Here is a 12,521-nt window from a genome sequence, read left to right as displayed (position 1 = left end):
CTGCTCGTTTGCTGTCACAATGTACCCTACACAAATCCGAAACATTTCTTCGCTATCGAGTTTGCTAGCGCGTGCGCAGTGATGCTGACCGGCAGAATAACATCCGGTTGTTCCCAAAGATGATCTTTTTTCTGAAATCATTTTACCTTCACGGACTTAAGTAGGAGTCAAAATCTGGGTGCGTATTATACATGGGTACAGGCTTTTTTCCAGCATCAACATGCCATTTCTAGGGTGCGTATTATACATGGGGGCGCATTATACACGGAAAAAAACGGTAGTGATGTTTCTAGCAATTTTTCTTACCATTCCTCTTTTTAAAAGTTTGAACAGTTCTTAGTGGTCTCAAAACGAGTCATTCATCAGTTTGTTGTGTCGCCAAGCTGGAGGTCCTCACCATTTTGGAGTTGATAAATAGTTAAGTTAGTAAATAATAAACTCTTTTTAAAAAAACTGTTGAGGAAAAAATGACTCAAGTAGGCGCAAAATACTACAAAGAAAAAGTCGTTTTTTTTTCTTTAAGCACAAATTTGGATTGTTTCGTACAAACGAAAAAAGTGACATGAATTTGTGTGTTGAAAGGAAAAAAGAAACTTGGGTCGAATTGACCCGCGTTGTGGTCCGCCCCTTTTTGATCTATAAATGGGCTATTTTTGACCCGATTGTTTTTTTTTACGTTCTTACTTTTATCCCTTCTTGGATTGGAAACTCTTGAGCCAACCTGCTGGGTCAACTCCTCAACCCAAATAAATATAAATAAGCAATTTTGCCCAATTTGGGTTACTTTCGGACCCGGCCGTTAGAATATCAAGCTCTTTGCAATCCGTCTTCTCGTCAAGAAATGGTACGAGGACGTCATGATTGCCTTTCCATGTTGTTGTTTTCATTCAACACGGTCCTTCAAATACATCAACATGGATCTTTTCTTTCGAGAAGGACGCCCCGCCCGGGTTCTTTTCGACTCGAAGGAAGCGGCCTGTCAATTGCGCCTTTAAAAAAAACCTAGCCTCCATGTTTGCAGCACTCTCTAATTATGTGTGGAATGATTGCACACGAGTGATTTGGAAGGTTGCAAAAACTGCTGTCAAAAAGTGCATTTGGAGGAAGACGTGCTGCTCTTATCCAGGGTCATCATTTACTTGTCAGAGCACTGCTGCTCCAGGCGCGGACGTGTGGAGGCACCCCGCCGTGGTAATTGCAAGATGTTTTTTTTTTTCTCCCTTTTGTGCTCATCTCATGATAAAGGAAGAAAGCATTCCATGCAGGCCACTTCCGCCATGAAATCCAGGCGCACGTGTCGTGATATTGCCATCTAGCGGGCAGATGCGGAAGCTCTTTGCTGCTAGCGTCAGTTATGACCTGATTTTGCTGTCTAATTTGTTTTTGTGTGGTTAATCTACAGACTTTATGGCTGCAAATGAGTATTTCATGCATGCCACAGATAATGTGTGGCCACCATTTTTTAAAAAAAAAACTCATTTACATTCATAGAAGACGACATACTACTTTCGTGTTAGTCATTCCGGCCGGAATTGGAGGACAATTTCGGTACCAACATTTCTGAAAAGTCAAGTTTAATTGAGCTAATCATGAGCCATCTTTTGCTTTTGACTCTGAAGCGCGAACGGCGTACATATAATCAAGTGGCAAGCTGATGCCGAGTTGTGAGGGATCGGCGGCCATTTTACGTTGCCACTGTCTAAGCTCGCCTACATAGATTTATCGGCGGTGATTTCTCGTTATTTTCTGTTTCAACGGCGCATTTAGTTGAGCCATCTCTTACTTTTGACTCTGAATCCCGGACGGCGTAGATAATCAGGTAGCTAGCTGATGCCGTGTTGTGACGCCACCGGGGTCCATCTTGCGTTGCCAATGTCTACGCTCGCCTCCATTGATATGTCGGCGGTGTTTTCTCGTTATTATCAGTGTCAACAGCAAAAATGACACTATTTCTCACTATTTATCTACCTTGCCACTTGTAGGAAAGCTACAGTTTGCTTACTCACCTGTCCAGGGATGACAGAAGTATGATAAATATGTATTTTGTGTGCAGGTTTGACCTGAATTGTAATTCCTGGATCCAAATTAGCTTTTTTAGATTGCCTATTAATACTTTTAGATCTTTCACATTGGGGCTTTTGTGTGTGTGTGTGGTTTTTTTTCTTTTTCTTGCTTCCTCATCGGACGCACACAAGATGGGCCGGGCCCGTATCGGGATCTGCTGCGGATTAGCGTGATGGATTGCCCACCCCACCGACGAGTCGAGCGCCAAGGCGACGAGTCATGAAGGGAATCTTCTGCATTGTGGTCAGTGAAGTAGCTCACGGCCGCTGAGAACCATCATAGGTCACTGCTGTTGATTTCTTTTTCCATCATAGGAGCAGCAGACCTCAGATTCCACACGTCCTTCTCAAAGTTGGACTGAGTGACTGACGGAGGGCCCCCCCTCCCCCTTCAGGGTCCTGCCCACCACTGCTACGCACAAGGAAAGCTACGTGGACTAACTATTTAAGCAGAAGTCTGTGAGGAGGTCAGGCACAAGCTTTCAATCCTTCACCAAGGTGCGTCCACACTCGAAGGAAGACACTTTGCGCAACGCTCTTGGTAAGAACCACTTTGCTCCGAAACGTGCCCGTTTTGTTTTGGAAAATGTCTGCGTGTGATGTTGTAATATGTCTTTGTGAGGATGTAGGGGACTTGAGTCACGTGACTTGACACCAAAAACCTGACTTGCTATTTGTGAGCTTGGACTAGAAATGCATGACATTTTTCGTCATCCAATCACAGAGCGGGAGCGGACGCATTCACGTCCTCGCAGATGGTCCGAATTGACGGAGCTCGGCATGATTTCACGTCACGTGTACGATAGCTGCAGTTTGCGCCACTTCCGATGACGCAATCGATCTCAAAAAGCAGAAATGCTGCAGCGACAACTGGCTGACTTCAAGCTTTGTTGAAATTCAGCTCAGCTCTTTTGACTTTTTTTTTGGCAACTTGAGACTTGAGCATAAAGTAAGTTACTTTTTGGTGAGTTTGTAGGAGGCTTCATTTACGTTTGAGGGATTTGCGCGAGTGAGTCAGTGAGGATAATCGCGAGCATGTGCGTCACTCGAGTGAGCGCCAAGCCACGACTGTGGACGGCCAAGACCAAAAGAACATGGATGGGCCATGTTCTTTCGTCGTTGATGTCATCCCAAGCTCATTTCGAAGCAATCCTTAAAGCGTCCTCCTACCTTTCCTGCCATGATGCGGTCTAAGCGATGACATCACTGTCCTCTCTTGCAGGCCTCCCTCAGCGAGCGAAACGACATGTCTGACACCTCCGTTAGCGACCCGTCCACCGCCCTTCCCGCTCCCGCCAGGCCCCGCCTTAAGGTGAGCAGCCGAGGCCGCAGCGCAGGTCCCGCCGCCAACTCCAACTCGGACGAGTCCGACATCCCCGAGTTTGAGCTGTTCGGCGCCGTCGGGCCCAGAGGACTTCCGCCTTTGACCGGTGAGCTGCTGGCAAACTTCCAGTTGTTGCTAACGTAGCACTTTTTTTTTTGGGACAGTTATCTGTACTTGTACTACATACGGAGGGTGGCTATTTTTGCCCGCGCAACTTATCATGCCACAAACATGCCGGGCTTTGTGCATTTGATTGACAGGACACTTGACAGCCCGACGGACAGCCAAAGCTCTGTTCCGGCCTGACAGGCCCGCTTGGCAGCTGATAATTGTCACGGCTAATCGGAATCCAAGCGATAAAGTCGTCCCACTTTATTTATAGCTTGTCACCGTTGACGTTTGATTTGACAGGTCGCGTAAAGCAGCATTGCTCGGTCATCGTTTTTTTTTTCCTTTGGAAGAATGTCATTTGATAGATTTCTCGATGATTAACATCGACACCAATAAAGCTTCTGAAACCTAATGTTACCTAAATACTCTTCAATTTGAGTCAATCTACTCTGAGCTAAAAGTTATCTGTGTACTCAGAGATGTACACAAATATGTTGTACCAAGTCTTAAATCGATGAAATACTCACGAAAATGTATACCGTAATTTTCGGACTATAAGTCGCACCAGCCATAAAATGCCCAAAAAAGTGAGAAAAAACATATATGTGTATAAGTGGCCCCCCCACCCAAACTATGAAAAAAAAACGCGACTTATAGTCCAAAAATTACGGTAGTCCTGATGTAGTCAAAGTACCCATATTTGCTGTAATTGATAGGCAAATAAAACTTGTATTTGAAAAAGGATTCCGAATGAATAACACTGAAGTCCAACTTGCAACTGAATAAATGTTTGGGACACAAATCAAATCAAGTCCAAATGATAGAATTTTGTGATTTGCTGGTGTAGCATGACACCCACCTCTTGAAATTGATCTCATTTATTTAATTTCTAATTTTTTAATTTTTATTTTTATGTGTGTAAAAATAAAATAAATTTTAAAACTAAAAATCAAAAAATATAAATATATATATATATATATATATATATATATATATATATATATATATATATATATATATATATATATATATATATATATATATAGCGATAAAGTCGTCCCACTTTATATATATATATATATATATATATATATATATATATATATATACACACATATACATACACACACACACACACACACATATACACACCGTTGGGGGCGATGCAACGCAAGTGGGTGGAGACAATGACTCTGTGTGTTGTTTGTGCAGAGTTTCTGGACATCTGGGACGTGGACATGATGAAGAGCCGAGACCAAGCCAACAAGATTGAGCACCACACGGCCTCGTACAATAGCGATTATCTGATCATTCGTCGCGGGCAAGAGTTCCAAGTCGACATCACCTTTAACCGCCCGTATGAGCCAAACAAAGACAAGTTTGCCGTGGAGTTTGTTATCGGTGAGCCTACGCAACACACACACACACACGTTGTTTAAATTAGCAAGTGGCATACAGTGGATATCAAAAGTCGACCTCCCCCCCCCTTCTAATGAGGTCTCAACAAGACTAAGGTTTGGAGCTCAAATGAAATTTTTGAAATGGAAGTAAAAATATAGCATTTCAACCGTGTGGTTGCATAAGTCTACACCCCCCTTTCCAATGAGGTCTCTGTGATCTAAAACAACAAGACTAAGGTTTGTAGCTCAAATAAGAAATGTAAAGAGTGGAAGTAGAAACATAGCATTTTAATGATGTGGTTGCATAAGTGTTCACACCCTTTTTGGCTGTAAGAACCTCTGGCGTGATCACTCCAGGTTCCAGTCCTCAATACAGCAAGAACACCTACATTCCCGTCTTCCCCGACGAGGACAAACAAAGCTCCTGGCCGAGCCGCGTCATCAAGAGCTGGGAGAACGTGCTGAGCGTGGGCGTCACGCCCGCCGCCAACTGCATCGTGGGCAAGTACCAGCTGTACGTGGCCGTGGCGACCCCCTACGGCATCCGCAGGACCACGCGGGACAAGAGCCGTTACGTCTATGTTCTCTTCAACCCCTGGATGGCGGGTGAGTCCTCTCACGCGTCGCATTGAAATCTGGAATATGCTCACAATTTTTCCAGTTGGTGTGTGAGTGGCTTGATTTCCAGTTGGTCATGTGACTATTTCCGGACTTCATAGGATAAGTTAAGTCGAGTGTGCGCGTGAGAGATGCTTTCAAATTCCGAGTGGTGACAGCATCTCAGGGAAATGTTTGAGGAGTGTGTGAGAGAGCCGAAAGCGGTGGTGCCCACTGGCATGTGAGCGCCCCCTCGTGGCTTTTCGTGTGGCCAGCCGACGCTGTCTTCCTGGACGACCACGCCGAGCGGGACGAGTGCGTGATGAGCGAGACGGGAATCCTCTACCACGGTTCCCATGACGATATCGCCGAGAGACACTGGAACTTTGGCCAGGTGCTTGGCAAACTACACACACACACATGCATGTCATACATGGCTCTGGGTTTGCTTTTTAAGTGGCATTTTTTTTTCAGCCAAAATCGATTAATCCAATATTATTGATTCATTATTATCAATATTTTGGAAATGGTTTAAAGTGTAAAAAAAGTGTATTTTGCCAGAACTGCAAATAAACTGACACCCCCGTTCTACTGCAGTTGGCTTGGAAGACCCCGAAAAAGTTTACCGTAATTTTCGGACTATAAGTCGCACCGGAGTATAAGTCGCACCTAGAGATGCACCGATCCGACTTTTTCAGTTCCGATACCGATACCGATGCCGTGGCTTTGCGTATCGGTCGATACCCGATACCGATCCGATATTATGGTTGACTTGATTGATTGATTGATTGATTGATTGTATATTTATTGATCCCCAGGGGTGGGGAAATTCAGGCCCCAGCCGTATTCATACCACAGAGTGGGTATACAAAAGACACACAGATGGCATGAGCGCAACTCAATAGGCTCTCATAAGGCTGCCACACAACGGTGCCACAAAGAAAGGCAGAAAGTGCTCAAGATAAAAGCCATCAAAGCAAAACAAAGCTAAAAGACAAAGGAAAAAAAGTAACAGCGGCCAACCAGCACCCCTCAATACAAGAGAACACCCCAAAACACACAAAATAGCCTCCACGGGGTCCATAGACAGGTGTAGGGGCAGTCCAGTTCAAACTTAACAAGCTACATAACTCTACATGTGGAACAGAAAAGACCAAAGGCAATGGCATCAGGCAGACTACACAGTTCTTTGCTCTAAATTTGGGGTGTCCAAACTAACGGTCCAGTTTTTATTGGCCCGCAGCAAATTCTGAAAACATAATTGAATATGGCCCGCACAAGAAGCTTGAGCTCAGCTTCTCAGTTTCCACACTAGATAGAGCCCGCCACACAAAGCGTTTGACGTCCCATTAACACCCCCCCGGAAGAGAAGCGAACACGCAGCGTTTCACATCCGATTAGCCCCCCCCATTCGGGAGAGAAGCGAACGCGCAGCCTTTGACGTCCCATTAGCAACCCGAAGAGAAGCGAACGCGCATGGTTTGACGTCCGCTTAGCAACCCGGGGAAGAGAAGCGAACGTTCGCTCCATGTTTGCGTTTGTTTAGAAAACTCTCGTGGCATGCGGCACACGTGCTGCTGACGTATGACGTAGCCCGCGTCCCAATAGATTAAGGAAAGTATCGGCTCACAGATCGGTTGTATTTTCCGATACCCGATCCATCTATTTTGTTGATATCGGGACCGATATCCGATCCAGATATCGGATCGGTGCATCTCTAGTCGCACCAGCCATAAAATGCCCAAAAAAGTGAAAAAAACCCCCACATATATATGTATATAAGTCGCTCCTGAGTATAAGTCGCCCCCCCCCACCCAAACTATGAAAAAAAAAACGCGACTTATAGTCCGAAAATTACGGTATCTTAAAAAAGTCTTTAATATGAGCGGTTATATCGATCTTAACAATTGAGTATTTTGTCAACTAAAAATTCCTTAATATGAATGTTTCATTTGAATGTTATTTATTTATTTATTTATTTATTTATTTATTTATTTATTTATTTATTCATTCATTCATTCATTCATTCATTCATTCATTCATTCATTCATTCATTCATTCATTCATTCATTCATTCCTAAAGCAAACCTACCCCCTAATGTCAATTTTTAAACCTACATACGATATATATTTATGACTAAAACAAACCTACCCCTACAATTATGTAGTGTCAATTTCCAAACCTATATATTTTGTATTTATTAATTGTGGTGGTTTGAAATCAAACCAATGGAAGAAGCCACTTCACATTTAACAAAGCTGTATTCTTTTCTATTTGATATTTATTCCTAAAACAAACGTGATGCTTTAAAAGAAGCAACTTCACATATTATTTGACCCAACAATTGAGCAAAAAAACGTAAACATTTATTTAAAATACAAACAACTGTGTCTTTCTCCCGTGTGTAGTTCAACTACGGCGTTCTGGATGCGTGCCTGTACATCCTGGACCGGTGCCAGATGCCCCTCGTCAACAGAGGCGACCCGGTCAAGGTGGCCAGACAGGCCTCCGCCATGGTCAGCGCTCCTTGTAACTCGCTGGCTTACACGGAATCCCCCTGACCTGCTCAAATATGTCCACAGCTGGACTCCCGCGACGACGACGGCGGCGTGCTGGTGGGGAACTGGAGCGGCGACTACACGTACGGCGTGCCGCCCACCGCCTGGACCGGCAGCACGGAAATCCTCCTCACCTACGCTAACGGCGGGACGCCCGTGTGCTACGCGCAGTGCTGGGTCTACGCCGCCGTCTTCAACACATGTGAGTGAGAAAAGAAAAAAAAAGAAAGCGTCCGTCCGTGCCAAGCCGCTGCTTTCGGGTCTTCTTTTGTCAGTCCTGCGCTGCCTGGGGATTCCGTCGCGGGTCGTCACCAACTACTTCTCGGCCCACGACAACGACGGCAACCTGAGGTCGGACATCATCCTGGACGAAAACGGTCGGATCGATCGCAGCCGGACCAGAGACTCCATCTGGTAGGTCACTTTTTTTGATTTACCGTTTTTTTCCATGTATAATGCGCCTCCATGTATAATACGCACCCACATTTTGAGTCCTACTTAAGTCCGTGAAGGTAAAATGATTTCAGAAAAAAGATCATCTTTGGGAACAACCGGATGTTATTCTGCCGGTCAGTATCACTGCGCCTGCGCTAGCAAACTCGATAGCGAAGAAATGTTTCGGATTTGTGTAGGGTACATTGTGACAGCAAACGAGCAGGTGATCGAGTTGTGTTCGTATGGAGCGTGTTTGAAGTGAACAGCAGAGAAGAAAGTGCATCCGTAATGGCGGCCTCCGTATCATATCCGGATAAAGAAAAAAAAACAAACTTTTTTGTACCCATGTATAATGCGCACCCCAGATTTTAGGACAATAAATTAGTTAAATTTTGCGCATTATACATGGAAAAAAAACGGTAATTTTTGATGGGACCTTGTGAGCTCCATTTTGATGTTCCTCTCTGCCAGGAACTATCACTCCTGGAACGAGTGCTACATGTCCAGACCGGACCTGCCGCTCGGCTTCGGCGGCTGGCAGGTTGTGGACGCCACACCGCAGGAGACCAGCGATGGTAAATGGGACAGGTTGCTTCGCTCTTGAGACATCGTGATCCAAACTCGCCCCCTCCCCCCCCAACCCCGAAGGCTTGTACAGATGCGGGCCGGCGTCCGTCTACGCCATCAAACACGGCGAAATCTGCTTCCCCTTCGACGCCGCCTTTGTATTTGCCGAGGTGGGTCGGCTTCGCGGACTCGATCGGCGCTCTCGATAGAAATTGCCGTGTTTTGATCCTTTGGGCCCGGCCGCAGGTGAACAGCGACATGGTGTTCTACTCCCGGAGCAAAGACGGCACCACGGTGCCGGTCAAGGTGAATCGCAGCCACGTCGGCCGTTTGGTTCTGACCCAAGCTCCCGGCGGCTCGGGTCGCCGTGACATCACGGATCAGTACAAGTTCCCCGAAGGTGGCTGAGAGAAGTGAGGTTGGCTTATCGAGCAATATGAACAAAATAACATTTCTGAAGGCAGCGCCGAGGAGCGCACGGTCCTGGAGAAAGCCGAGGCGTACAGCTGCAAACGGGAGAAGGCCGACCTGCCTCCGGCGGAGGTGGACCTGGTCCTGTCCAACGCGGACGTCAGCGTGGGCCGCGACTTTGAGCTGAATCTGAAGTTGGTCAATCGAAGCGACGCTCGGCGGACGGTGGAAGCGTACGTCAGCGGCACCGTGCTCTACTACACCGGCGTCATCCGCTCCGAGTTCCTCTTCACCACGCCCTCCGTCAAGATCGGGCCCAACGGCTGTAAGTCCCAGGCCCGGCGTGAGTTGGACTTTGTTTTCAAACTAAAGTACAGCCCGGTTCCGCCCTCCCCCGCAGTTGCTAAGGAATCGGTGACGGTGGAGGCCAAGCAGTACATGAAGTCGCTGGTGGAGCAGTCCACCCTGCACTTCATGGTGACGGGGAAGGTTGTGGAGACGGGACAGATTGTCAGCGCCATGAAAATCGTCCGCCTGCACAATCCCAAACTCACGGTCAAGGTGAGGCGCCGAGGCCCGTCCAGGCGGCCACGGAAACGCTCATCCCGTCCATCCGCCCCGGCGTCAGGTGACGGGCCCCGCCAGGGTCAGCGAGGAGATGATGGCCACGGTGGAGTTCAGCAACCCCTTGAGCACCAGCCTGGAGGACGTCTACATTCGCATGGAAGGAGCCGGGCTCATGCTTCTCAAATCCAAACATTACAGGTGGGTCAACGCCGCGTTTCAAAGTCTGGCTTACGGTGTGTGACGTCATCGGACCTCCGTCAGGGTTCTCAGCGGAGGCGCGTCTCTCACCTGGAGCGAGTTCTTCACCCCGCAGCGAGCAGGCGCCAGCACGCTGATCGCCAACTTGGACTGTCGCGCTCTCACGCAGGTCCAGGGCCAGGCCACGTTCACGGTGGAGGCCTGAGGAAAGGCCAGAACCTCCTGCTCTGTTCTATTAGGCGCTGTCTTTGGGAAATAAATAAGTGGCAGCTGGCCGTGTCTACAAGTGCATTACTGTGACATCTTCAAAGTTGAAGAGAAAACAAGAAGAGCTGTTTTGTCCCTGATCTGAAGGTCCCTTGTTTTGAAGTCATCAGGGTTGTTGTCGTCGTTCTTTCCCCAACAAGCACGCTTACGACCCGCCCGTCACGAGGTCACGACCGCCTGCCCTGCGGCGTCCGCGAGAATAAGGATGTGAAAGTTGCCATTGATCGTAAACAGAGCTTGCTCACATTTTACAAGTACAGACATGAGTAGGTAGGACGATCGGATCGCAATCGAAAGAAACAAAAGGCTTGTCACATGTCTGACTGGACGTACCATAGATGCTAAATATGATGTGCGGCTTCTTGTGCGTCCGGATCAACATCGTTTGTGTTTTCAACTGTGACCGTGGGTTTTTTTTTTTTGCTTCCTTCATTTCAGACGCACAAAATGGGGCCATGGACGTTTTTTTTTTGGTGGTTTTTTTTTTTTTAATATAAAAAATAAATATAATCCGTTTTTTTAAAAAAAATTATATTATATTTTTATATTATTTATATTATATTTTATATATTATATTTATATTATATTTATATTATATTTATATTATATTTATATTATATTTATATTATATTTATATTATATTCATATATTTTATTATTTATTATATTTATATTATATTATTGTATTATATGATTATATTTATCATGTAATATTGTCGAGTCATACTGTTTTAACAAATTTACCCCCTCCGCAAAAGTTTTAGAGGTAGGTGTCTTTTTTTAAAATTTAGGGAGGAAAAATATAAAGTCATCAGGAAAAGGAAAAAAAACTTTATTTGTACGTATTTGTATTTTAAGAGACTCCCGGAAGCCGTTGTTCAGCAGAGGAGATCCCCTCTTTTGTTTTTGTTTACTTTGCTTCGTCAGGTGAGCGTTTGGCTCTTTCGGGTCAAGTCGTGAGGAGGAAGAGAAACTTTGAAGTTGAGATCCAAGTCATTCCCGAGGTCCTTCTGCCTGTCCCATGACCTGTTGAGTGACGCGCGCGAATGGGCGGAGGCCTTTTCTCGGCGCTTAAATACCCCGGCGGGAAGGCAGGCGCACGCACGTCCAACACATCTCGGAGCGGACCCGACGTCATGAACCTCTGCGCTCTGCTCACCTTTGGCAGCCTGCTTGCCTTCGTTGGCGGTAAGAGCATTTCTTCTTCCAAAGTCTGAGGAAGCAATTTGAGCTTTCTGAAATATCTCCACGTACGCCAGGCACCAGTCGCGACTACAACCCACACTGCCGCTGCCTGCGGATGGAGACCAAGATCATCCCACCGGAGAACTTGCGGAGCATCAGAATGGTCCCCGAGGGGCCGCATTGCCCGCAGAAGGAGCTGATGTGAGGTTCCTTGACATTTAAAACTCTCGTTGTTTCTATAAATCCAAGGGTTGTGTTCGATATTATCACATGGATGGACATTTTGTACCACCGCTGAAAAATGCCACTGAGTGCTTTGACGCCGTCCATCTTTCGGATCAGAGCCACCCTGGTGAGTGGTGAACGAGTCTGTCTGGACCTTCAGTCATGGTGGGTGAAGAAGCTGGTCCTCTTTATCCTCAAGAAGGAGTTCCGTCAGCGGCCCGCCTCACATTTCCGGATTCTGGCATGAAGGACCGCCTATGCCAGGGGTCACCAAACTACGGCCCGCGGGCCGGATACGGCCCGCGGGACCGTTTAATCCGGCCCGCCAACCCTGAATAAATTGTATTATTAAACTTTTTTTTTTTTTTTTGCTCATTTTGCCTGCAATGACTGCGTTTCCCCAGTAGATGGGGAAGCGCTCGCCTGCGCATTTACTACCGGAAGCCGTGTCAGAAAGCTCGGTGCACACTCACAAGTGCGTGTACGGACATGGCGCACTCGCGCTCTATTTGTATCAGTCCCGAATTTAGAGCGTGGGCTGTGACGACAGCATTCTTGTAATTTGCGCGCTGAGCTTTCAGATGCAGTTTTGCGCTAAAGCCACCCACAAACC

General features: G+C 46.5%; 1 protein-coding gene across 1 annotated transcript; it reads left to right on the top strand.

The window, feature by feature from the left end:
* Nucleotides 1-2,164: 2,164 nt before the first annotated feature.
* On the top strand, nucleotides 2,165-10,505 carry f13a1b (coagulation factor XIII, A1 polypeptide b). The gene is made up of 16 exons (XM_061280962.1): nucleotides 2,165-2,307; nucleotides 2,379-2,604; nucleotides 3,286-3,493; nucleotides 4,711-4,899; nucleotides 5,256-5,504; nucleotides 5,771-5,889; nucleotides 7,905-8,012; nucleotides 8,079-8,256; nucleotides 8,330-8,468; nucleotides 8,961-9,064; nucleotides 9,138-9,226; nucleotides 9,303-9,456; nucleotides 9,517-9,792; nucleotides 9,868-10,028; nucleotides 10,096-10,232; nucleotides 10,296-10,505. The coding sequence occupies exons 3-16, from the start codon at nucleotides 3,310-3,312 to the stop codon at nucleotides 10,435-10,437; spliced, it is 2,229 nt and encodes a 742-aa protein (XP_061136946.1). The 5' UTR covers nucleotides 2,165-2,307; nucleotides 2,379-2,604; nucleotides 3,286-3,309; the 3' UTR covers nucleotides 10,438-10,505.
* The last annotated feature ends 2,016 nt before the right edge of the window (nucleotides 10,506-12,521 follow it).

This window comes from Syngnathus typhle, linkage group LG1 (assembly GCF_033458585.1).
Source record: "Syngnathus typhle isolate RoL2023-S1 ecotype Sweden linkage group LG1, RoL_Styp_1.0, whole genome shotgun sequence".
Classification (NCBI taxonomy): domain Eukaryota; kingdom Metazoa; phylum Chordata; class Actinopteri; order Syngnathiformes; family Syngnathidae; genus Syngnathus; species Syngnathus typhle.
Note: the sequence above shows the minus strand (reverse complement) of the source record. Positions and strands in the feature narration are given on the sequence as shown.

Bases quoted from the DNA above. Each gene is read 5' to 3' on its own strand.
- f13a1b (XM_061280962.1), top strand. From the start codon at position 3,310: ATGTCTGACACCTCCGTTAGCGACCCGTCCACCGCCCTTCCCGCTCCC. The intron at 8,257-8,329 runs GTGAGTGAGAAA...TTCTTTTGTCAG, and splicing joins CGCCGCCGTCTTCAACACAT to TCCTGCGCTGCCTGGGGATT. The intron at 9,793-9,867 runs GTAAGTCCCAGG...CCTCCCCCGCAG, and splicing joins CAAGATCGGGCCCAACGGCT to TTGCTAAGGAATCGGTGACG.